Genomic DNA, 25,211 nt, shown 5'->3' on the forward strand with positions numbered 1-25,211 from the left:
GTAGTAGCAGCAGCAGCAGCAGCATTAGTAGTAGTAGTAGCAGCATTAGTAGTAGTGGTAGCAGCATTAGCAGTAGTGGTAGCAGCATTAGTAGTAGTAGTAGCAGTAGTGGTAGCAGCATTAGTAGTAGTAGTAGAACCAGTAGTAGCAGTAGTGGTAGCAGCATTAGTAGTAGTAGTAGTAGTAGTAGTAGTAGAACCAGTGGTAGTAGTAGAACCAGTGGTAGTATTGGTAGTAGTAGAACCAGTGGTAGTATCGGTAGTAGTAGAACCAGTGGTAGTATCGGTAGTTGTAGAACCGGTGGTAGTAGTAGAACCAGTTGTAGTAGTAGTAGAACCGGTGGTAGCGGTAGTAGTAGAACCGGCAGTAGTAGTAGAACCGGTGGTGATAGTAGAACCGGTGGTGGTAGCGGTAGTAGTAGAACCGGTGGTGGTAGCGGTAGTAGTAGAACCGGTGGTGGTAGCGGTAGTAGTAGAACTGGTGGTTGTAGTAGTAGAACTTGTGGTGGTAGAACTTGTGGTGGTAGAACCTGTGGTGGTAGAACCTGTGGTGGTAGAACCAGCGGTAGTAGAACCAGCGGTAGCAGTAATAGAACCAGTAGTAGCTGTAGTTGTAACACCCAAAACCAACGGGTAGAGAACGTCTTTCATCATAATGTTGATGGTACAGTGAATAGAGCGCTGCTTTTACTTGTTTACTCATCAAGTCATTACCTCATCAAGTCATTACCTCATCAAGTCATTACCATGCTTCACAGACGTCTGCGTCAACGCCGAACAGACACGTCTTCAGAAATGCTTTGTGTGTTGAGTGATGTCTCTGTCTGTCTCTCTAGGGGTCCAGTTCATGTGGGACTGCTGTTGTGAGTCGGTGAAGAAAACCAACAAGAACTCTGGTTCTGGATGTATCCTGGCTCACTGTATGGGCCTGGGAAAAACACTGCAGGTCTGTACCACCCAGCCACCTATTGTTTCTGTTTTAGACTTTTGTTTGTCTTCCTATAGAAAGGGGGGTGTTTCTCTAGTTGTGGGAGGAGCATAATGTCTACTTCCACCATTTATCTCATCTGACCCTGTAATTACCTGCTTTTACCACTAGGGGGTAACCCTGCACACGTTCTACTTCACCCTTTGTCTCTGTACGGTGCATTCAGAAAGCATTCAGACCCCGTGACTTTTTCCACATTTTGTTACGTTACAGCCTTATTCTAAAATGGATTAAATAGTCCCCCACCCTCATCAATCTACACACACTACCCCATAATGACATCACAATACCCCATGATGACATCACAATGACCCCATGATGACATCACAATACCCCGTGATGACATCACAATACCCGTGATGACATCACAATACCCCGTGATGACATCACAATACCCCGTGATGACATCACAACATCACACCCCATGATGACCATAATTTACATTTTACATTTAAGTCATTTAGCAGACGCTCTTATCCAGAGCGACTTACAAATTGGTGCATTCACCTTATGACATCGAGTGGAACAGTCACTTTACAATAGTGCATCTAAATCTTAAAGGGGGGGGGGTGAGAGGGATTACTTATCCTATCCTAGTTATTCCTTAAAGAGGTGGGGTTTCAGGTGTCTCCGGAAGGTGGTGATTGACTCCGCTGTCCTGGCGTCGTGAGGGAGTTTGTTCCACCATTGGGGGGCCAGAGCAGCGAACAGTTTTGACTGGGCTGAGCGGGAGCTGTACTTCCTCAGTGGTAGGGAGGCGAGCAGGCCAGAGGTGGATGAACGCAGTGCCCTTGTTTGGGTGTAGGGCCTGATCAGAGCCTGGAGGTACTGAGGTGCCGTTCCCCTCACAGCTCCGTAGGCAAGCACCATGGTCTTGTAGCGGATGCGAGCTTCAACTGGAAGCCAGTGGAGAGAACGGAGGAGCGGGGTGACGTGAGAGAACTTGGGAAGGTTGAACACCAGACGGGCTGCGGCGTTCTGGATGAGTTGAAGGGGTTTAATGGCACAGGCAGGGAGCCCAGCCAACAGCGAGTTGCAGTAATCAAGTGCCTGGATTAGGATCTGCGCCGCTTCCTGTGTGAGGCAGGGTCGTACTCTGCGGATGTTGTAGAGCATGAACCTACAGGAACGGGCCACTGCCTTGATGTTGGTTGAGAACGACAGGGTGTTGTCCAGGATCACGCCAAGGTTCTTAGCGCTCTGGGAGGAGGACACAATGGAGTTGTCAACTGTGATGGCGAGATCATGGAACGGGCAGTCCTTCTCCGGGAGGAAGAGCAGCTCAGTCTTGCCGAGGTTCAGCTTGAGGTGGTGATCCGTCATCCACACTGATATGTCTGCCAGACATGCAGAGATGCGATTCGCCACCTGGTCATCAGAAGGGGGAAAGGAGAATATTAATTGTGTGTCATCTGCATAGCAATGATAGGAGAGACCATGTGAGGTTATGACAGAGCCAAGTGACTTGGTGTATAGCGAGAATAGGAGAGGGCCTAGAACAGAGCCCTGGGGGACACCAGTGGTGAGAGCGCGTGGTGAGGAGACAGATTCTCGCCACGCCACCTGGTAGGAGCGACCTGTCAGGTAGGACGCAATCCAAGCGTGGGCCGCGCCGGAGATGCCCAACTCGGAGAGGGTGGAGAGGAGGATCTGATGGTTCACAGTATCGAAGGCAGCCGATAGATCTAGAAGGATGAGAGCAGAGGAGAGAGAGTTAGCTTTAGCAGTGCGGAGCGCCTCCGTGATACAGAGGAGAGCAGTCTCAGTTGAATGACTAGTCTTGAAACCTGACTGATTTGGATCAAGAAGGTCATTCAGAGAGAGATAGCGGGAGAGCTGGCCAAGGACGGCACGTTCAAGAGTTTTGGAGAGAAAAGAAAGAAGGGATACTGGTCTGTAATTGTTGACATCGGAGGGATCGAGTGTAGGTTTTTTCAGAAGGGGTGCAGGGTAAGGGAGAAGGTCTCCGGAAATGGTCTGGAGAAGAGGGGAGGGGATAGGGTCAAGCGGGCAGGTTGTTGGGCGGCCGGCCGTCACAAGACGCGAGATTTCATTTGGAGAGAGGGGAGAAAGAGGTCAGAGCACAGGGTAGGGCAGTGTGAGCAGAACCAGCGGTGTCATTTGACTTAGCAAACGAGGATCGGATGTCGTCGACCTTCTTTTCAAAATGGTTGATGAAGTCATCTGCAGAGAGGGAGGGGGGGAGGAGGATTCAGGAGGGAGGAGAAGGTGGCAAAGAGCTTCCTAGGGTTAGAGGCAGATGCTTGGAATTTAGAGTGGTAGAAAGTGGCTTTAGCAGCAGAGACAGAGGAGGAAAATGTAGAGAGGAGGGAGTGAAAGGATGCCAGGTCCGCAGGGAGGCGAGTTTTCCTCCATTTCCGCTCGGCTGCCGGGAGCCCTGTTCTGTGAGCTCGCAATGAGTCATCGAGCCACGGAGCGGGAGGGGAGGACCGAGCCGGCCTGGAGGATAGGGGACATAGAGAGTCAAAGGATGCAAAGAGGGAGGAGAGGAGGGTTGAGGAGGCAGAATCAGGAGATAGGTTGGAGAAGGTTTGAGCAGAGGGAAGAGATGATAGGATGGAAGAGGAGAGAGTAGCGGGGGAGAGAGAGCGAAGGTTGGGACGGCGCGATACCATCCGAGTAGGGGCAGTGTGGGAGGTGTTGGATGAGAGCGAGAGGGAAAAGGATACAAGGTAGTGGTCGGAGACTTGGAGGGGAGTTGCAATGAGATTAGTGGAAGAACAGCATCTAGTAAAGATGAGGTTGAGCGTATTGCCTGCCTTGTGAGTAGGGGGGGAAGGTGAGAGGGTGAGGTCAAAAGAGGAGAGGAGTGGAAAGAAGGAGGCAGAGAGGAATGAGTCAAAGGTAGACGTGGGGAGGTTAAAGTCGCCCAGAACTGTGAGAGGTGAGCCGTCCTCAGGAAAGGAGCTTATCAAGGCATCTAGCTCATTGATGAACTCTCCGAGGGAACCTGGAGGGCGATAAATGATAAGGATGTTAAGCTTGAAAGGGCTGGTAACTGTGACAGCATGGAATTCAAAGGAGGCGATAGACAGATGGGTAAGGGGAGAAAGAGAGAATGACCACTTGGGAGAGATGAGGATCCCGGTGCAACCACCCCGCTGACCAGAAGCTCTCAGGGTGTGCGAGAACACGTGGGCGGACGAAGAGAGAGCAGTAGGAGTAGCAGTGTTGTCTGTGGTGATCCATGTTTCCGTCAGTGCCAAGAAGTCGAGGGACTGGAGGGAGGCATAGGCTGAGATGAACTCTGCCTTGTTGGCCGCAGATCGGCAGTTCCAGAGGCTACCGGAGACCTGGAACTCCACGTGGGTCGTGCGCGCTGGGACCACCAGATTAGGGTGGCCGCGGCCACGCGGTGTGGAGCGTTTGTATGGTCTGTGCAGAGAGGAGAGAACAGGGATAGACAGACACATAGTTGACAGGCTACAGAAGAGGCTACGCTAATGCAAAGGAGATTGGAATGACAAGTGGACTACACGTCTCGAATGTTCAGAAAGTTAAGCTTACGTAGCAAGAATCTTATTGACTAAAATGATTAAAATGATACAGTACTGCTGAAGTAGGCTAGCTGGCAGTGGGTGCGTTGTTGACACTACACTAATCAAGTCGTTCCGTTGAGTGTAATAGTTTCGACAGTGCTGCTATTCGGGGGCTAGCTGGCTAGCTAGTAGTGATGTTTACGTTACGTTGCGTTAAAAGAACGACAATAGCTGGCTAGCTAACTTAGAAAATCGCTCTAGACTACACAATTATCTTTGATACAAAGACAGCTATGTAGCTAGCTATGTAGCTAGCTACGAGCAAACAAATCAAACCGTTATACTGTAATGAAATAAAATGAGAATGTGATACTACCTGTGAATGCGACCGGGTTGTTGAGTCTATTCAGAAGACGTTGGCTAGCTGTTGGCTAGCTGTTGGCTAGCTGTTGGCTAGCTGTTGGCTAGCTGTTGGCTAGCTGTTGGCTAGCTGTTGGCTAGCTGTCGGCTAGCTAGCAGAGTCTCCTACGTTAAGGACGACAAATAGCTGGCTAGCTAACCTCGGTAAATTAAGATAATCACTCTAAGACTACACACTCTAAACTACACAATTATCTTGGATACGAAGACAGCAAAGACAGCTATGTAGCTAGCTAACACTACACTAATCAAGTCGTTCAGTTGAGTGTAATCACAATACCTCATAATGACATCATAATATCCCATAATGACAAAGCAAAAACGTTTATTTAGATCTGTTTTCAAATGTCTTAAATAAAAAACATCTCATATCTCTGTATTCAGACTCTCTGCTATGAGACTCGAAATTGAGCTCAGGTGCATCCTGTTCCCATTGATCATCCTTGATGTTTCTACAGCTTGATTGGAGTCCACCTGTGGTAAATTCAATTGATTTGGAAACAAATACACCTGACTATATAAGGTCCCACAGTTGACAGTGTATGTTAGAGCAAAAACCAATCCATGAGGTCAAGTAAATTGTCCATAGAGCTCCGAGACAGGATGGTGTCGAGGCACAGATCTGGGGAAGGGTACCAAAATGTTTCTGCAGCGTTGAAGGTCCCCAAGAACAGAGTGGCCTCCATCATTCTTAAATGGAAGAAGGTTGGAACCACCAAGACTCTTCCTAGAGCTGGCTGCCCGGCCAAACTGAGCAATCAGGGAAGAATGGCCTTGGTCAGGGAGGCGACCAAGAATCCAATAGTCACTCTGACAGAGCTCCAGAGTTCCTCTTTGTAGATGGTTGTCCTTCTGGAAGTTTATCCCGTCTCTGCAGCACTCCACCAAGCAGGCCTTTATGGTAGAATGGCCAGACAGAAGCCACTCCTCAGTAAAGGCCATGACAGCCCGCTTGGAGTTTGCCAAAAGGCACCTAGAGGATTCTGACTGTGAGAAACATGATTCTCTGGTCTGATGAAACCAAGATTGAACTCTTTGGCCTGAATGCCAAGCTTCACGTCTGGATAAAACCTGGCACCATCCCTACGGTGAAGCATGGTGGTGGCAGCATCCCTGCGGGGAAGCATGGTGGTGGCAGCATCCCTGCGGGGAAGCATGGTGGTGGCAGCATCCTTGCGGGGAAGCATGGTGGTGGCAGCATCCCTGCGGGGAAGCATGGTGGTGGCAGCATCCCTGCGGGGAAGCATGGTGGTGGCAGCATCATGCTGTGGGGATATTTTCCAGTGGCAGGGACTGAAACTTGTCAGAATAGATGACCGGATCAAAGGACAGAGATCCTTGATGAAAAACTGCTCCAGAGCGCTCAGGACCTCCGACTGGGGTGAAGGTTCACCTTCCAACAGGACAACGATTGATTTATCGTTATGGGACAGTGTGTCGCGTCGTTATGGGACAGTGTGTCATGAGGTTTTGAGTCGTTATGGTAGGGTATTGAGTCGTTATGGGGTATTGTCAGTAGTGTGTCATTTATGGGGGTATTGTGTCTTGGGGTATTGTCTTTATCTGGCAGTGTGTCGTCTTGGGGTATTGACTCATGAGGTATTGTGTCATTATGGGTTATTGTCATTATGGGGTAGTGTGTCATTTATGGGGGTAGTGTGCCATTATTTGGGTGTTGTGTGTAGATTGATTGAGGGGGAAAAAATAATTGTATCCATTTTAGAACGAGGCTGGAACACAATGTGGAAAAAGTCACGGGGTCTGAATGCTTTCCCAATGCACTGTAAATATATACTGTATCTAACCCTGCTGTGTGACAAGTTAGACTCCTCTCTATGTGTAAATATCTATACTGTATCCAACCCTGTCTATACCACTAGGTGGTAACCCTCCTCCACACACTACTGCTGTGTGAAAAGTTAGACTTCTCCACGGCTCTGATCGTCTGTCCTCTCAACACCGTTCTCAACTGGCTCAACGAGTTTGAGAAGTGGCAGTATGGCTTCAAGGACGAGGAGAGTTTAGAGGTACACACACACATATATTCACACAGTTGAAGTTTGAAGTTTACATACACTTAGGTTGGAGTCATTAAAACTCGTTTTTCAATCACTCCACAAATGTCTTGTTAACAAACTATAGTTTTGGCAAGTCGGTTAGGACATCTACTTCGTGCATGACACAAGTCATTTCAATTCAATTCAAGGGCTTTATTGGCATGGGAAACATGTGTTAACATTGCCAAAGCAAGTGAGGTAGACAACATACAATGTGAATATATAAGGTGAAAAACAACAAAAAATAACATTTCACCATCAATTGTTTACAGACAGATTATTTCACTTATAATTCACTGGATCACAATTCCAGTTGTTTTCTGTAAAGAAAAGCTCTAAATGTGTTTATTTGGGAAAATTGTTGTCAGAATAAAACAAATGTTAATTTGACCCAAACACACAGATACAGATCATTATGCAGTGGTCTGTAGTTACTTCCAGAGCCGTGTCTGTGTTCCCGCTCTGTCACTATGTCTGTCTGTGTGTCTTTACGCTGTCTGTGTGTCTTTACGCTGTCTGTGTGTCTTTACGCTGTCTGTGTGTCTTTACGCTGTCTGTCTGTCTTTACTCTGTCTGTGTGTCTTTACTCTGTCTGTGTGTCTTTACTCTGTCTGTGTGTCTTTACTCTGTCTGTGTGTCTTTACTCTGTCTGTGTGTCTTTACTCTGTCTGTGTGTCTTTACTCTGTCTGTGTGTCTTTACGCTGTCTGTGTGTCTTTACGCTGTCTGTGTGTCTTTACGCTGTCTGTGTGTCTTTACTCTGTCTGTGTGTCTTTACTCTGTCTGTGTGTCTTTACTCTGTCTGTGTGTCTTTACGCTGTCTGTGTGTCTTTACGCTGTCTGTGTGTCTTTACGCTGTCTGTGTGTCTTTACGCTGTCTGTGTGTCTTTACGCTGTCTGTGTGTCTTTACTCTGTCTGTCACTAGGTGACGGAGCTGGCCACGGTGAAGCGTCCTCAGGAGAGAGCGTCTGCTCTGCAGCAGTGGCAGGAGGATGGAGGAATCATGATCATTGGCTATGAGATGTACCGTAACCTCACTCAGGGTAGAAACATCAAGAGCAAGAAACTCAAAGAGACCTTCCAGAAGACCCTGGTTGACCCAGGTAGGTAGAGGACACACACATGGTTATTTCTTTTATCCAGTTTCTTCTCAACACTCTCTGCTCTGTGTTGTCTCCCTCCCCAGGCCCAGACTTTGTGATCTGTGATGAGGGCCACATCTTGAAGAACGAGGCGTCGGCCATCTCTAAAGCCATGAACTCCATCAAGACCCGACGGAGAGTGGTGCTCACCGGCACTCCACTGCAGAACAACCTCATAGAGTGTATGTCCGTTACGTTGTTATATACAGTTAGAATGAACCAGAACGGCAGTCCATCTCCTGTTTCTGTAGAGGGAACCAGAACGGCCCGTAGGGCAGGAGTCAATCTTCTGTTTCTGTAGAGGGAACCAGAACGGCCCGTAGGGCAGGAGTCCATCTCCTGTTTCTGTAGAGGGAACCAGAACGGCCCGTAGGGCAGGAGTCCATCTCCTGTTTCTGTAGAGGGAACCAGAACGGCCCGTAGGGCAGGAGTCCATCTCCTGTTTCTGTAGAGGGAACCAGAACGGCCCGTAGGGCAGGAGTCCATCTCCTGTTTCTGTAGAGGGAACCAGAACGGCCCGTAGGGCAGGAGTCCATCTCCTGTTTCTGTAGAGGGAACCAGAACGGCCCGTAGGGCAGCAGTCCATCTCCTGTTTCAGTAGAGGGAACCAGAACGGCCCGTAGGGCAGGAGTCCATCTCCTGTTTCTGTAGAGGGAACCAGAACGGCCCGTAGGGCAGGAGTCCATCTCCTGTTTCTGTAGAGTGAACCAGAACGGCCCGTAGTGCAGGAGTCCATCTCCTGTTTCTGTAGAGGGAACCAGAACGGCCCGTAGGGCAGGAGTCCATCTCCTGTTTCTGTAGAGGGAACCAGAACGGCCCGTAGGGCAGGAGTCCATCTCCTGTTTCTGTAGAGGGAACCAGAACGGCCCGTAGGGCAGGAGTCCATCTCCTGTTTCTGTAGAGGGAACCAGAACGGCCCGTAGGGCAGGAGTCCATCTCCTGTTTCTGTAGAGGGAACCAGAACGGCCCGTAGGGCAGGAGTCCATCTCCTGTTTCTGTAGAGGGAACCAGAACGGCCCGTAGGGCAGGAGTCCATCTCCTGTTTCTGTAGAGGGAACCAGAACGGCCCGTAGGGCAGGAGTCCATCTCCTGTTTCTGTAGAGGGAACCAGAACGGCCCGTAGGGCAGGAGTCCATCTCCTGTTTCTGTAGAGGGAACCAGAACGGCCCGTAGGGCAGGAGTCCATCTCCTGTTTCTGTAGAGGGAACCAGAACGGCCCGTAGGGCAGGAGTCCATCTCCTGTTTCTGTAGAGGGAACCAGAACGGCCCGTAGGGCAGGAGTCCATCTCCTGTTTCTGTAGAGGGAACCAGAACGGCCCGTAGGGCAGGAGTCCATCTCCTGTTTCTGTAGAGGGAACCAGAACGGCCCGTAGGGCAGGAGTCCATCTCCTGTTTCTGTAGAGGGAACCAGAACGGCCCGTAGGGCAGGAGTCCATCTCCTGTTTCTGTAGAGGGAACCAGAACGGCCCGTAGGGCAGGAGTCCATCTCCTGTTTCTGTAGAGGGAACCAGAACGGCCCGTAGGGCAGGAGTCCATCTCCTGTTTCTGTAGAGGGAACCAGAACGGCCCGTAGGGCAGGAGTCCATCTCCTGTTTCTGTAGAGGGAACCAGAACGGCCCGTAGGGCAGGAGTCCATCTCCTGTTTCTGTAGAGGGAACCAGAACGGCCCGTAGGGCAGGAGTCCATCTCCTGTTTCTGTAGAGGGAACCAGAACGGCCCGTAGGGCAGGAGTCCATCTCCTGTTTCTGTAGAGGGAACCAGAACGGCCCGTAGGGCAGGAGTCCATCTCCTGTTTCTGTAGAGGGAACCAGAACGGCCCGTAGGGCAGGAGTCCATCTCCTGTTTCTGTAGAGGGAACCAGAACGGCCCGTAGGGCAGGAGTCCATCTCCTGTTTCTGTAGAGGGAACCAGAACGGCCCGTAGGGCAGGAGTCCATCTCCTGTTTCTGTAGAGGGAACCAGAACGGCCCGTAGGGCAGGAGTCCATCTCCTGTTTCTGTAGAGGGAACCAGAACGGCCCGTAGGGCAGGAGTCCATCTCCTGTTTCTGTAGAGGGAACCAGAACGGCCCGTAGGGCAGGAGTCCATCTCCTGTTTCTGTAGAGGGAACCAGAACGGCCCGTAGGGCAGGAGTCCATCTCCTGTTTCTGTAGAGGGAACCAGAACGGCCCGTAGGGCAGGAGTCCATCTCCTGTTTCTGTAGAGGGAACCAGAACGGCCCGTAGGGCAGGAGTCCATCTCCTGTTTCTGTAGAGGGAACCAGAACGGCCCGTAGGGCAGGAGTCCATCTCCTGTTTCTGTAGAGGGAACCAGAACGGCCCGTAGGGCAGGAGTCCATCTCCTGTTTCTGTAGAGGGAACCAGAACGGCCCGTAGGGCAGCAGTCCATCTCCTGTTTCTGTAGAGGGAACCAGAACGGCCCGTAGGGCAGCAGTCCATCTCCTGTTTCTGTAGAGGGAACCAGAACGGCCCGTAGGGCAGCAGTCCATCTCCTGTTTCTGTAGAGGGAACCAGAACGGCCCGTAGGGCAGCAGTCCATCTCCTGTTTCTGTAGAGGGAACCAGAACGGCCCGTAGGGCAGCAGTCCATCTCCTGTTTCTGTAGAGGGAACCAGAACGGCCCGTAGGGCAGCAGTCCATCTCCTGTTTCTGTAGAGGGAACCAGAACGGCCCGTAGGGCAGCAGTCCATCTCCTGTTTCTGTAGAGGGAACCAGAACGGCCCGTAGGGCAGCAGTCCATCTCCTGTTTCTGTAGAGGGAACCAGAACGGCCCGTAGGGCAGCAGTCCATCTCCTGTTTCTGTAGAGGGACAGCTTGATGTTCAGGACGCTCCTAGTGTCCTGTCTATATTCAGGGTTTTTAGTGGGTGTCTTAAGTATTCATACCAGAGAATATTTTTCACATTTTTGTTCCTTTTCAGAGAGGGATTCAAATGGATTTAAATGTGATTCTTGTTGTTGTTGTCGTCTATCTACACAATACTTCATAAATTCGAAGAGCGAAGCAAATTCTGCAAATGAAATTAGGCGAACTATTCGAATTTTAGCTACCAGGAAATGGCAGAGCGATTTCTGCATATTGCATCTTTAAATCTTGACTGAGCTTGAAGAATTTCTGAAACTAATTAACGGGGAAATATTGGACAATCCAGGTGGGCAAAGCTCTTATGAGACTTACCTCAGAGACTGACAGCTGTAATTATGAGACTTACCTCAGACAGACAGCTGTAATTATGAGACTTACCTCAGAGACTGACAGCTGTAATTATGAGACTTACCTCAGATACTGACAGCTGTAATTATGAGACTTACCTCAGATACTGACAGCTGTAATTATGAGACTTACCTCAGATACTGACAGCTAATTATGAGACTTACCTCAGATACTGACAGCTAATTATGAGACTTACCTCAGACTGACAGCTGTAATTATGAGACTTACCTCAGAGACTGACAGCTGTAATTATGAGACTTACCTCAGAGACTGACAGCTGTAATTATGAGACTTACCTCAGAGACTGACAGCTGTAATTATGAGACTTACCTCAGAGACTGACAGCTGTAATTATGAGACTTACCTCAGATACTGACAGCTGTAATTATGAGACTTACCTCACACTGACAGCTGTAATTATGAGACTTACCTCAGAGACTGACAGCTGTAATTATGAGACTTACCTCAGAGACTGACAGCTGTAATTATGAGACTTACCTCACACTGACAGCTGTAATTATGAGACTTACCTCAGAGACTGACAGCTGTAATTATGAGACTTACCTCAGAGACTGACAGCTGTAATTATGAGACTTACCTCAGAGACTGACAGCTGTAATTATGAGACTTACCTCAGAGACTGACAGCTGTAATTATGAGACTTACCTCAGACAGCTGTAATTATGAGACTTACCTCAGACTGACAGCTGTAATTATGAGACTTACCTCAGACTGACAGCTGTAATTATGAGACTTACCTCAGAGACTGACAGCTGTAATTATGAGACTTACCTCAGAGACTGACAGCTGTAATTATGAGACTTACCTCAGAGACTGACAGCTGTAATTATGAGACTTACCTCAGATACTGACAGCTGTAATTATGAGACTTACCTCACACTGACAGCTGTAATTATGAGACTTACCTCAGAGACTGACAGCTGTAATTATGAGACTTACCTCAGAGACTGACAGCTGTAATTATGAGACTTACCTCACACTGACAGCTGTAATTATGAGACTTACCTCAGAGACTGACAGCTGTAATTATGAGACTTACCTCAGAGACTGACAGCTGTAATTATGAGACTTACCTCAGAGACTGACAGCTGTAATTATGAGACTTACCTCAGAGACTGACAGCTGTAATTATGAGACTTACCTCAGAGACTGACAGCTGTAATTATGAGACTTACCTCAGAGACTGACAGCTGTAATTATGAGACTTACCTCAGAGACTGACAGCTGTAATTATGAGACTTACCTCAGACAGCTGTAATTATGAGACTTACCTCAGACTGACAGCTGTAATTATGAGACTTACCTCAGACTGACAGCTGTAATTATGAGACTTACCTCAGAGACTGACAGCTGTAATTATGAGACTTACCTCAGAGACTGACAGCTGTAATTATGAGACTTACCTCAGATACTGACAGCTGTAATTATGAGACTTACCTCAGATACTGACAGCTGTAATTATGAGACTTACCTCAGATACTGACAGCTAATTATGAGACTTACCTCAGACAGACAGCTAATTATGAGACTTACCTCAGACTGACAGCTGTAATTATGAGACTTACCTCAGAGACTGACAGCTGTAATTATGAGACTTACCTCAGAGACTGACAGCTGTAATTATGAGACTTACCTCAGAGACTGACAGCTGTAATTATGAGACTTACCTCAGAGACTGACAGCTGTAATTATGAGACTTACCTCAGATACTGACAGCTGTAATTATGAGACTTACCTCACACTGACAGCTGTAATTATGAGACTTACCTCAGAGACTGACAGCTGTAATTATGAGACTTACCTCAGAGACTGACAGCTGTAATTATGAGACTTACCTCACACTGACAGCTGTAATTATGAGACTTACCTCAGAGACTGACAGCTGTAATTATGAGACTTACCTCAGAGACTGACAGCTGTAATTATGAGACTTACCTCAGAGACTGACAGCTGTAATTATGAGACTTACCTCAGAGACTGACAGCTGTAATTATGAGACTTACCTCAGAGACTGACAGCTGTAATTATGAGACTTACCTCAGAGACTGACAGCTGTAATTATGAGACTTACCTCAGACAGCTGTAATTATGAGACTTACCTCAGACTGACAGCTGTAATTATGAGACTTACCTCAGACTGACAGCTGTAATTATGAGACTTACCTCAGACAGACAGCTAATTATGAGACTTACCTCAGACTGACAGCTGTAATTATGAGACTTACCTCAGACTGACAGCTGTAATTATGAGACTTACCTCAGACTGACAGCTGTAATTATGAGACTTACCTCAGACTGACAGCTGTAATTATGAGACTTACCTCAGACAGACAGCTAATTATGAGACTTACCTCAGACTGACAGCTGTAATTATGAGACTTACCTCAGACTGACAGCTGTAATTATGAGACTTACCTCAGAGACTGACAGCTGTAATTATGAGACTTACCTCAGAGACTGACAGCTGTAATTATGAGACTTACCTCAGACTGACAGCTGTAATTATGAGACTTACCTCAGACTGACAGCTGTAATTATGAGACTTACCTCAGACTGACAGCTGTAATTATGAGACTTACCTCAGAGACTGACAGCTGTAATTATGAGACTTACCTCAGAGACTGACAGCTGTAATTATGAGACTTACCTCAGACTGACAGCTGTAATTATGAGACTTACCTCAGACTGACAGCTGTAATTATGAGACTTACCTCAGACTGACAGCTGTAATTATGAGACTTACCTCAGAGACTGACAGCTGTAATTATGAGACTTACCTCAGAGACTGACAGCTGTAATCACTGCCAGGGCTGTTTCTAACATGTGGGCTGAATACTTATCTAATCAATATATTACTTTATTTCTCTTTTTATTGATTTTTTTTCCATTTTTTTCATTTCAGTATTTTGTTTAAATGGACGACAAAAAAATGACAATGAAATCCCTTTTTAAATCTCGCATTGTAACACAACAACATGTGAAGAAATGCAAGAGGGTTGAATACTTATGCTACCAGTGTGTGTGTGTGTGTGTGTGTGTGTGTGTGTGTGTGTGTGTGTGTGTGTGTGTGTGTGTGTGTGTGTGTGTGTGTGTGTGTGTGTGTGTGTGTGTGTGTGTGTGTGTGTGTGTGTGTGTGTGTGTGTGCCCTGTCCAGACCACTGCATGGTGAACTTCATCAAGGAGAACCTGCTGGGGTCAGTGAAGGAGTTCAGGAACCGCTTCGTCAACCCCATCCAGAACGGGCAGGCAGCGGACTCCACAGACCAGGATGTACGCATCATGAAGAAGAGGGCCCACATCCTCTACGAGATGCTCAATGGATGTGTTCAGGTAACACTATATAACCCTGTGATGTTCGCCTCATAAAGGATAGCTCACGTTCTGCACAACATGAATGTGTTCAGGTAACACTATATAACCCTGTGATGTTCGCCTCATAAAGGATAGCTCACGTTCTGCACAACATGAATGTGTTCAGGTAACACTATATAACCCTGTGATGTTCGCCTCATAAAGGATAGCTCACGTTCTGCACAACATGAATGTGTTCAGGTAACACTATATAACCCTGTGATGTTCGCCTCATAAAGGATAGCTCACGTTCTGCACAACATGAATGTGTTCAGGTAACACTATATAACCCTGTGATGTTCGCCTCATAAAGGATAGCTCACGTTCTCCACAACATGAATGTGTTCAGGTAACACTATATAACCCTGTGATGTTCGCCTCATAAAGGATAGCTCACGTTCTCCACAACATGGATGTGTTCAGGTAACACTATATAACACTGTGATGTTCGCCTCATAAAGGATAGCTCACGTTCTGCACAACATGAATGTGTTCAGGTAACACTATATAACCCTGTGATGTTCGCCTCATAAAGGATAGCTCACGTTCTCCACAACATGAATGTGTTCAGGTAACACTATATAACCCTGTGATGTTCGCCTCATAAAGGATAGCTCACGTTCTCCACAACATGAATGTGTTCAGGTAACACTGTTGTAACACTATATAACACTGTAACTAGGCCTAGTTAAATAAAGGTCAAATAAATAAAATAAAACATGTCCTGCCATTCTCCACCTTTTGGCATCAGGGGGGAAAAATGTGCAGTTTTACAGCAAATTTCCTGTAATTCCATACATTTTTTCATCTTAATAATATGATATCTGAGTGAGAGTGACTCACAAAATGAATGTGGGCCCCCCTCGAGGTTAAGAACAAATTCTTATTTTCAATGACGGCCTGGGAACAGTGGGTTAACTGCCTGTTCAGGGGCAGAACGACAGATTAGTACCTTGTCAGCTCGGGATTTGAACTTGCAACCTTCCGGTTACTAGTCCAATGCTCTAACCACTAGGCGACCTGCTGGTTACTAGTCCAACACTCTAACCACTAGGCTACCTGCTGGTTACTAGTCCAACGCTCTAACCACTAGGCTACCTGCTGGTTACTAGTCCAACGCTCTAACCACTAGGCGACCTGCTGGTTACTAGTCCAACGCTCTAACCACTAGGCTACCTGCCGCCCCTCCACTCTAACCACTAGGCGACCTGCTGGTTACTAGTCCAACGCTCTAACCACTAGGCTACCTGCCGCCCCTCCACTCTAACCACTAGGCTACCCTGCCACCTCTACACTCTAACCACTAGGCTACCTGCCTCCCCTCCACTCTAACCACTAGGCTACCCTACCTCCTCTACACTCTAACCACTAGGCTACCCTGCCACCTCTACACTCTAACCACTAGGCTACCCTGCCACCTCTACACTCTAACCACTAGGCTACCTGCCACCTCTACACTCTAACCACTAGGCTACCTGCCACCTCTACACTCTAACCACTAGGCTACCTGCCGCCTCTACACTCTAACCACTAGGCTACCTGCCTCCCCTACACTCTAACCACTAGGCTACCCTGCCACCTCTACACTCTAACCACTAGGCTACCTGCCACCCCTACACTCTAACCACTAGGCTACCCTGCCCCCTCTATAATAATATATAAAATAATATGCCATTTAGCTGACGCTTTTATCCAAAGCGACTTACAGTCATGTGTGCATACATTCTACATATGGGTGGTCCCGGGAATCGAACCCACTACACTTTAACCACTAGGCTACCTGCCTCCCCTACACTCTAACCACTAGGCTACCCTGCCCCCTCTACACTCTAACCACTAGGCTACCCTGCCGCCTCTACACTCTAACCACTAGGCTACCTGCCACCTCTACACTAACCACTAGGCTACCTGACACCTCTACACTCTAACCACTAGGCTACCTGCCACCTCTACACTCTAACCACTAGGCTACCTGCCACCTCTACACTCTAACCACTAGGCTACCTGCCACCTCTACACTCTAACCACTAGGCTACCCTGCCGCCTCTACACTCTAACCACTAGGCTACCTGCCACCTCTACACTCTAACCACTAGGCTACCTGCCACCTCTACACACTAACCACTAGGCTACCTGCCACCTCTACACTCTAACCACTAGGCTACCTGCCACCTCTACACTCTAACCACTAGGCTACCCTGCCACCTCTACACTCTAACCACTATGCTACCCTGCCACCTCTACACTCTAACCACTAGGCTACCCTGCCACCTCTACACTCTAACCACTAGGCTACCCTGCCACCTCTACACTCTAACCACTAGGCTACCCTGCCACCTCTACACTCTAACCACTAGGCTACCCTGCCTCCTCTACACTCTAACCACTAGGCTACCCTACCTCCTCTACACTCTAACCACTAGGCTACCTGCCTCCTCTACACTCTAACCACTAGGCTACCTGCCACCTCTACACTAACCACTAGGCTACCTGCCACCTCTACACTCTAACCACTAGGCTACCCTACCTCCTCTACACTCTAACCACTAGGCTACCTGCCTCCTCTACACTCTAACCACTAGGCTACCTGCCACCTCTACACTCTAACCACTAGGCTACCTGCCTCCTCTACACTCTAACCACTAGGCTACCCTACCTCCTCTACACTCTAACCACTAGGCTACCTACCTCCTCTACACTCTAACCACTAGGCTACCTGCCACCTCTACACTCTAACCACTAGGCTACCCTGCCACCTCTACACTCTAACCACTAGGCTACCTGCCACCTCTACACTCTAACCACTAGGCTACCCTGCCTCCTCTACACTCTAACCACTAGGCTACCTGCCACCTCTACACTCCAACCACTAGGCTACCTGCCACCTCTACACTCTAACCACTAGGCTACCTGCCACCTCTACACTCTAACCACTAGGCTACCCTGCCTCCTCTACACTCTAACCACTAGGCTACCTGCCTCCCCTACACTCTAACCACTAGGCTACCCTGCCACCTCTACACTCTAACCACTAGGCTACCTGCCACCCCTACACTCTAACCACTAGGCTACCCTGCCCCCTCTATAATAATATATAAAATAATATGCCATTTAGCTGACGCTTTTATCCAAAGCGACTTACAGTCATGTGTGCATACATTCTACATATGGGTGGTCCCGGGAATCGAACCCACTACACTTTAACCACTAGGCTACCTGCCTCCCCTACACTCTAACCACTAGGCTACCCTGCCCCCTCTACACTCTAACCACTAGGCTACCCTGCCGCCTCTACACTCTAACCACTAGGCTACCCTGCCACCTCTACACTAACCACTAGGCTACCTGACACCTCTACACTCTAACCACTAGTCTACCTGCCACCTCTACACTCTAACCACTAGGCTACCTGCCACCTCTACACTCTAACCACTAGGCTACCTGCCACCTCTACACTCTAACCACTAGGCTACCCTGCCGCCTCTACACTCTAACCACTAGGCTACCTGCCACCTCTACACTCTAACCACTAGGCTACCTGCCACCTCTACACACTAACCACTAGGCTACCTGCCACCTCTACACTCTAACCACTAGGCTACCTGCCACCTCTACACTCTAACCACTAGGCTACCCTGCCACCTCTACACTCTAACCACTATGCTACCCTGCCACCTCTACACTCTAACCACTAGGCTACCCTGCCACCTCTACACTCTAACCACTAGGCTACCCTGCCACCTCTACACTCTAACCACTAGGCTACCCTGCCACCTCTACACTCTAACCACTAGGCTACCCTGCCTCCTCTACACTCTAACCACTAGGCTACCCTACCTCCTCTACACTCTAACCACTAGGCTACCTGCCTCCTCTACACTCTAACCACTAGGCTACCTGCCACCTCTACACTCTAACCACTAGGCTACCTGCCACCTCTACACTCTAACCACTAGGCTACCCTACCTCCTCTACACTCTAACCACTAGGCTACCTGCCTCCTCTACACTCTAACCACTAGGCTACCTGCCACCTCTACACTCTAACCACTAGGCTACCTGCCTCCTCTACACTCTAACCACTAGGCTACCCTACCTCCTCTACACTCTAACCACTAGGCTACCTACCTCCTCTACACTCTAACCACTAGGCTACCTGCCACCTCTACACTCTAACCACTAGGCTACCCTGCCACCTCTACACTCTAACCACTAGGCTACCTGCCACCTCTACACTCTAACCACTAGGCTACCCTGCCTCCTCTACACTCTAACCACTAGGCTACCTGCCACCTCTACACTCTAACCACTAGGCTACCCTGCCACCTCTACACTCTAACCACTAGGCTACCTGCCTCCTCTACACTCTAACCACTAGGCTACCTGCCTCCCCTACACTCTAACCACTAGGCTACCCTGCCACCTCTACACTCTAACCACTAGGCTACCTGCCACCCCTACACTCTAACCACTAGGCTACCCTGCCCCCTCTATAATAATATATAAAATAATATGCCATTTAGCTGACGCTTTTATCCAAAGCGACTTACAGTCATGTGTGCATACATTCTACATATGGGTGGTCCCGGGAATCGAACCCACTACACTTTAACCACTAGGCTACCTGCCTCCCCTACACTCTAACCACTAGGCTACCCTGCCCCCTCTACACTCTAACCACTAGGCTACCCTGCCGCCTCTACACTCTAACCACTAGGCTACCCTGCCACCTCTACACTAACCACTAGGCTACCTGACACCTCTACACTCTAACCACTAGTCTACCTGCCACCTCTACACTCTAACCACTAGGCTACCTGCCACCTCTACACTCTAACCACTAGGCTACCTGCCACCTCTACACTCTAACCACTAGGCTACCCTGCCGCCTCTACACTCTAACCACTAGGCTACCTGCCACCTCTACACTCTAACCACTAGGCTACCTGCCACCTCTACACACTAACCACTAGGCTACCTGCCACCTCTACACTCTAACCACTAGGCTACCTGCCACCTCTACACTCTAACCACTAGGCTACCCTGCCACCTCTACACTCTAACCACTATGCTACCCTGCCACCTCTACACTCTAACCACTAGGCTACCCTGCCACCTCTACACTCTAACCACTAGGCTACCCTGCCACCTCTACACTCTAACCACTAGGCTACCCTGCCACCTCTACACTCTAACCACTAGGCTACCCTGCCTCCTCTACACTCTAACCACTAGGCTACCCTACCTCCTCTACACTCTAACCACTAGGCTACCTGCCTCCTCTACACTCTAACCACTAGGCTACCTGCCACCTCTACACTCTAACCACTAGGCTACCTGCCACCTCTACACTCTAACCACTAGGCTACCCTACCTCCTCTACACTCTAACCACTAGGCTACCTGCCTCCTCTACACTCTAACCACTAGGCTACCTGCCACCTCTACACTCTAACCACTAGGCTACCTGCCTCCTCTACACTCTAACCACTAGGCTACCCTACCTCCTCTACACTCTAACCACTAGGCTACCTACCTCCTCTACACTCTAACCACTAGGCTACCTGCCACCTCTACACTCTAACCACTAGGCTACCCTGCCACCTCTACACTCTAACCACTAGGCTACCTGCCACCTCTACACTCTAACCACTAGGCTACCCTGCCTCCTCTACACTCTAACCACTAGGCTACCTGCCACCTCTACACTCCAACCACTAGGCTACCTGCCACCTCTACACTCTAACCACTAGGCTACCCTGCCTCCTCTACACTCTAACCACTAGGCTACCTGCCACCTCTACACTCTAACCACTAGGCTACCCTGCCACCTCTACACTCTAACCACTAGGCTACCTGCCTCCTCTACACTCTAACCACTAGGCTACCTGCCACCTCTACACTCTAACCACTAGGCTACCCTGCCGCCCCGGAAGATGAACTTGTGGATACCACTTTACCACGTGAATCTCAGTTTTGGATGAGACTGACTTTATGACTAAATTGTCCTCCACTTTGTAGACCGTTTTGACACTAGAATAAGTATTTCTGACTGATATCGACAACCTCAGGCTGTTTCCATTGACGGACTGTTTAAAAAAAACGTGTCTCTTTGACTGTCCCTCCCTTCTCAGAGAAGAGACTACCGTGTGTTTACTGGTCTCTCTCCAGAGCAGACTACCGTGTGTTTACTGGTCTCTCTCCAGAGCAGACTACCGTGTGTTTACTGGTCTCTCTGCTCTCCAGAGAAGAGACTACCGTGTGTTTACTGGTCTCTCTGCTCTCCAGAGAAGAGACTACCGTGTGTTTACTGGTCTCTCTCCAGAGAAGAGACTACCGTGTGTTTACTGGTCTCTCTCCAGAGAAGACTACCGTGTGTTTACTGGTCTCTCTGCTCTCTCTCCAGAGAAGAGACTACCGTGTGTTTACTGGTCTCTCTCCAGAGAAGAGACTACCGTCTGTTTACTGGTCTCTCTCCAGAGAAGAGACTACCGTCTGTTTACTGGTCTCTCTCCAGAGAAGAGACTACCGTGTGTTTACTGGTCTCTCTGCTCTCTCTCCAGAGAAGAGACTACCGTGTGTTTACTGGTCTCTCTGCTCTCTCTCCAGAGAAGAGACTACCGTGTGTTTACTGGTCTCTCTGCTCTCTCTCCAGAGAAGAGACTACCGTGTGTTTACTGGTCTCTCTGCTCTCTCTCCAGAGAAGAGACTACAGTGTGTTTACTGGTCTCTCTGCTCTCTCTCCAGAGAAGAGACTACAGTGTGTTTACTGGTCTCTCTGCTCTCTCTCCAGAGAAGAGACTAGAGAAGAGAGACTACCGTGTGTTTACTGGTCTCTCTGCTCTCTCTCCAGAGAAGAGACTACAGTGTGTTTACTGGTCTCTGCTCTCTCTCCAGAGAAGAGACTACAGTGTGTTTACTGGTCTCTCTGCTCTCTCTCCAGAGAAGAGACTACTCTGCCCTGACCAAGTTCCTGCCTCCTAAACATGAGTACGTTGTGTCCGTCAGAGTCACGCCCATCCAGTGTACTCTATACCGACACTACCTGGAGCACTTAACAGGTACATATTAGGGCCCGGGTTAGCCCTGCTATTAGGGGTGGGGGCCCGGGGTAGCCCTGCTATTAGGGGGTGGGGGCCCGGGGTAGCAGCCCTGCTATTAGGGGTGGGGGCCCGGGGTAGCAGCCCTGCTATTAGGGGGTGGGGGCCCGGGGTAGCAGCCCTGCTATTAGGGGGTGGGGGCCCGGGGTAGCAGCCCTGCTATTAGGGGGTGGGGGCCCGGGGTAGCAGCCCTGCTATTAGGGGGTGGGGGCCCGGGGTAGCAGCCCTGCTATTAGGGGGTGGGGGCCCGGGGTAGCAGCCCTGCTATTAGGGGGGTGGGGGCCCGGGGTAGCAGCCCTGCTATTAGGGGGGTGGGGGCCCGGGGTAGCAGCCCTGCTATTAGGGGGGGGCTGGACTACATAAATGGCTCCGAGCCTCTCATGCATAACGCTACTTTCTGTCCCTAAATTATATTCAAAATAAATATTAATATTTGTTCATAAAAACTAGCAAATGAACTGAATTTCAAGTGAATATCTAAAAACCGAATAGAAAAGGAACAGAAAACCCCAAAACAACCGTGATTATAGCACTACATTTGTTTTGATGTTATGAGTGTGAGGGAGTGGTACCTTATTCAGCTACAGCTGTGGTGGGTATGAAAGAAATACATTCTCCCTCTCTCACGCACCTCTCTGTCTCGCTCTGTCTCTGTGGGCAGGTGCGGGGAACGCGGTGGAGGGGGGTCGGGGCCGAGCCGGGACCAAACTGTTCCAGGACTTCCAGATGCTCAGCAGAATCTGGACCCATCCCTGGTGCCTGCAGCTGGACTACATCAGCAAGGAAAACAAGGTACACACACTTTTCCTGTCTTTCCCCTCGCCCGGCTGTCTGTCTGTCTTTCCCCTCGCCCGGCTGTCTGTCTGTCTCCCTCGCCCGGCTGTCTGTCTGTCTCCCTCGCCCGGCTGTCTGTCTGTCTCCCTCGCCCGGCTGTCTGTCTGTCTGTCTCCCTCGCCTGGCTGTCTGTCTCCCTCGCCTGGCTGTCTGTCTCCCTCCCTCGCCCGGCTGTCTGTCTCTGTCCCCTCGCCCGGCTGTCTGTCTCTGTCCCCTCGCCCGGCTGTCTGTCTCTGTCCCCTCGCCCGGCTGTCTGTCTCTGTCCCCTCGCCCGGCTGTCTGTCTCTGTCCCCTCGCCCGGCTGTCTGTCTCTGTCCCTCGCCCGGCTGTCTGTCTCTGTCCCCTCGCCCGGCTGTCTGTCTCTGTCCCCTCGCCCGGCTGTCTGTCTCTGTCCCCTCGCCCGGCTGTCTGTCTCTGTCCCCTCGCCCGGCTGTCTGTCTCTGTCCCCTCGCCCGGCTGTCTGTCTCTGTCCCCTCGCCCGGCTGTCTGTCTCTGTCCCCTCGCCCGGCTGTCTGTCTGTCTCCCTCCCCTCGCCCGGCTGTCTGTCTGTCTCCCTCCCCTCGCCCGGCTGTCTGTCTGTCTCCCTCGCCCGGCTGTCTGTCTGTCTCCCTCCCCTCTCCCGGCTGTCTGTCTGTCTCCCTCGCCCGGCTGTCTGTCTGTCTCCCTCGCCCGGCTGTCTGTCTCTGTCCCCTCGCCCGGCTGTCTGTCTCTGTCCCCTCGCCCGGCTGTCTGTCTCTGTCCCCTCGCCCGGCTGTCTGTCTGTGTCCCCTCGCCCGGCTGTCTGTCTGTGTCCCCTCGCCCGGCTGTCTGTCTGTGTCCCCTCGCCCGGCTGTCTGTCTGTGTCCCCTCGCCCGGCTGTCTGTCTGTGTCCCCTCGCCCGGCTGTCTGTCTGTGTCCCCTCGCCCGGCTGTCTGTCTGTGTCCCCTCGCCCGGCTGTCTGTCTGTGTCCCCTCGCCCGGCTGTCTGTCTGTGTCCCCTCGCCCGGCTGTCTGTCTGTGTCCCCTCGCCCGGCTGTCTGTCTGTGTCCCCTCGCCCGGCTGTCTGTCTGTCTCCCCTTCTGATGGTGTCTCAGGGGTTCTGTCTCAGGGGTTCTGACTGTGTCTTGTTGTTTTAGGGGTACTTTGACGAGGACAGCATGGACGAGTTCATCGCCTCGGAGACCGAGGAGTCTTCCATGAGCATGACCTCTGAAGACGAGAAACAGAAAAAGTAACAACATATTATTTACAGGGAAACATCCCAACACATCTACTATATCAGAGTGGTGTCAGATATATTCCCAACACATCTACTATATCAGAGTAATGTCAGATATATTCAACACATCCCAACACATCTACTATATCAGAGTGATGTCAGATATATTCCCAACACATCTACTATATCAGAGTGGTGTCAGATATATTCCCAACACATCTACTATATCAGAGTAATGTCAGATATATTCCCAACACATCTACTATATCAGAGTGGTGTCAGATATATTCCCAACACATCTACTATATCAGAGTGGTGTCAGATATATTCCCAACACATCTACTATATCAGAGTGATGTCAGATATATTCCCAACACATCTACTATATCAGAGTGGTGTCAGATATATTCCCAACACATCTACTATATCAGAGTGGTGTCAGATATATTCCCAACACATCTACTATATCAGAGTGGTGTCAGATATATTCCCAACACATCTACTATATCAGAGTATATCTACTATATCAGAGTGGTGTCAATATATTCCCAACACATCTACTATATCAGAGTAATGTCAGATATATTCCCAACACATCTACATCTACTATATCAACACATCTACTATATCAGAGTAATGTCAGATATATTCCCAACACATCTACTATATCAGAGTGGTGTCAGATATATTCCCCACATCTACTATATCAGAGTGGTGTCAGATATATTCCCAACACATCTACTATATCAGAGTGGTGTCAGATATTTTGTACAACCGGACTGTCTTATCGTACTGTAATGTACAACCGGACTGTCTTATCGTAGTGTAATGTACAACCGGACTGTCTTATTGTGCTGTAATGTACAACCGGACTGTCTTATCGTAGTGTAATGTACAACCGGACTGTCTTATCGTAGTGTAATGTACAACCGGACTGTCTTATTGTGCTGTAATGTACAACCGGACTGTCTTATCGTAGTGTAATGTACAACCGGACTGTCTTATCGTAGTGTAATGTACAACCGGACTGTCTTATCGTACTGTAATGTACAACGTTGCTCTGCCCCCCCTGTAGGAAGAAGAAGCGGGGGAAGGCCAGGAAGAAGGACAGTGACTCAGACAGTGACGCTCTCGAGGTGATTAAGGAGTGGAACACCAGCTCCCGAGGGGGAGACCCCTCCAGCCGCAACCGGGCGGAGCCACAGGAGGAAGGTATAGAAATAAAATTATATAGAGCCTGTTATCTCACTAGAAATGTGTGATGTTATGGTGTCAGGAAGGGAATGTTGAAGTAAGGTTTGCTCTGTTAGAACAAAGAGTCATAGAATTATTCTTCCATTTTGACAGTGTTTTGTGTAGATTGTTGACAACAACAAAAAACAGACAATTAAATCC

The 25,211-nt window shown here is 49.4% G+C and overlaps 1 protein-coding gene across 1 annotated transcript in view; it reads left to right on the forward strand.

The window, feature by feature from the left end:
* Positions 1 to 25,211, forward strand: part of LOC123992407 (transcriptional regulator ATRX-like) — a 109,519-nt gene that overhangs the window by 47,159 nt on the left and 37,149 nt on the right. The window contains 9 exon segments of the mRNA XM_046293548.1: positions 836 to 945; positions 6,788 to 6,934; positions 7,890 to 8,067; positions 8,151 to 8,288; positions 14,491 to 14,666; positions 21,629 to 21,746; positions 22,447 to 22,577; positions 23,734 to 23,828; positions 24,892 to 25,028. Coding sequence (XP_046149504.1) covers positions 836 to 945; positions 6,788 to 6,934; positions 7,890 to 8,067; positions 8,151 to 8,288; positions 14,491 to 14,666; positions 21,629 to 21,746; positions 22,447 to 22,577; positions 23,734 to 23,828; positions 24,892 to 25,028 — 1,230 coding nt within the window.

This window comes from Oncorhynchus gorbuscha, linkage group LG13, assembly GCF_021184085.1.
Source record: "Oncorhynchus gorbuscha isolate QuinsamMale2020 ecotype Even-year linkage group LG13, OgorEven_v1.0, whole genome shotgun sequence".
Taxonomy (NCBI): domain Eukaryota; kingdom Metazoa; phylum Chordata; class Actinopteri; order Salmoniformes; family Salmonidae; genus Oncorhynchus; species Oncorhynchus gorbuscha.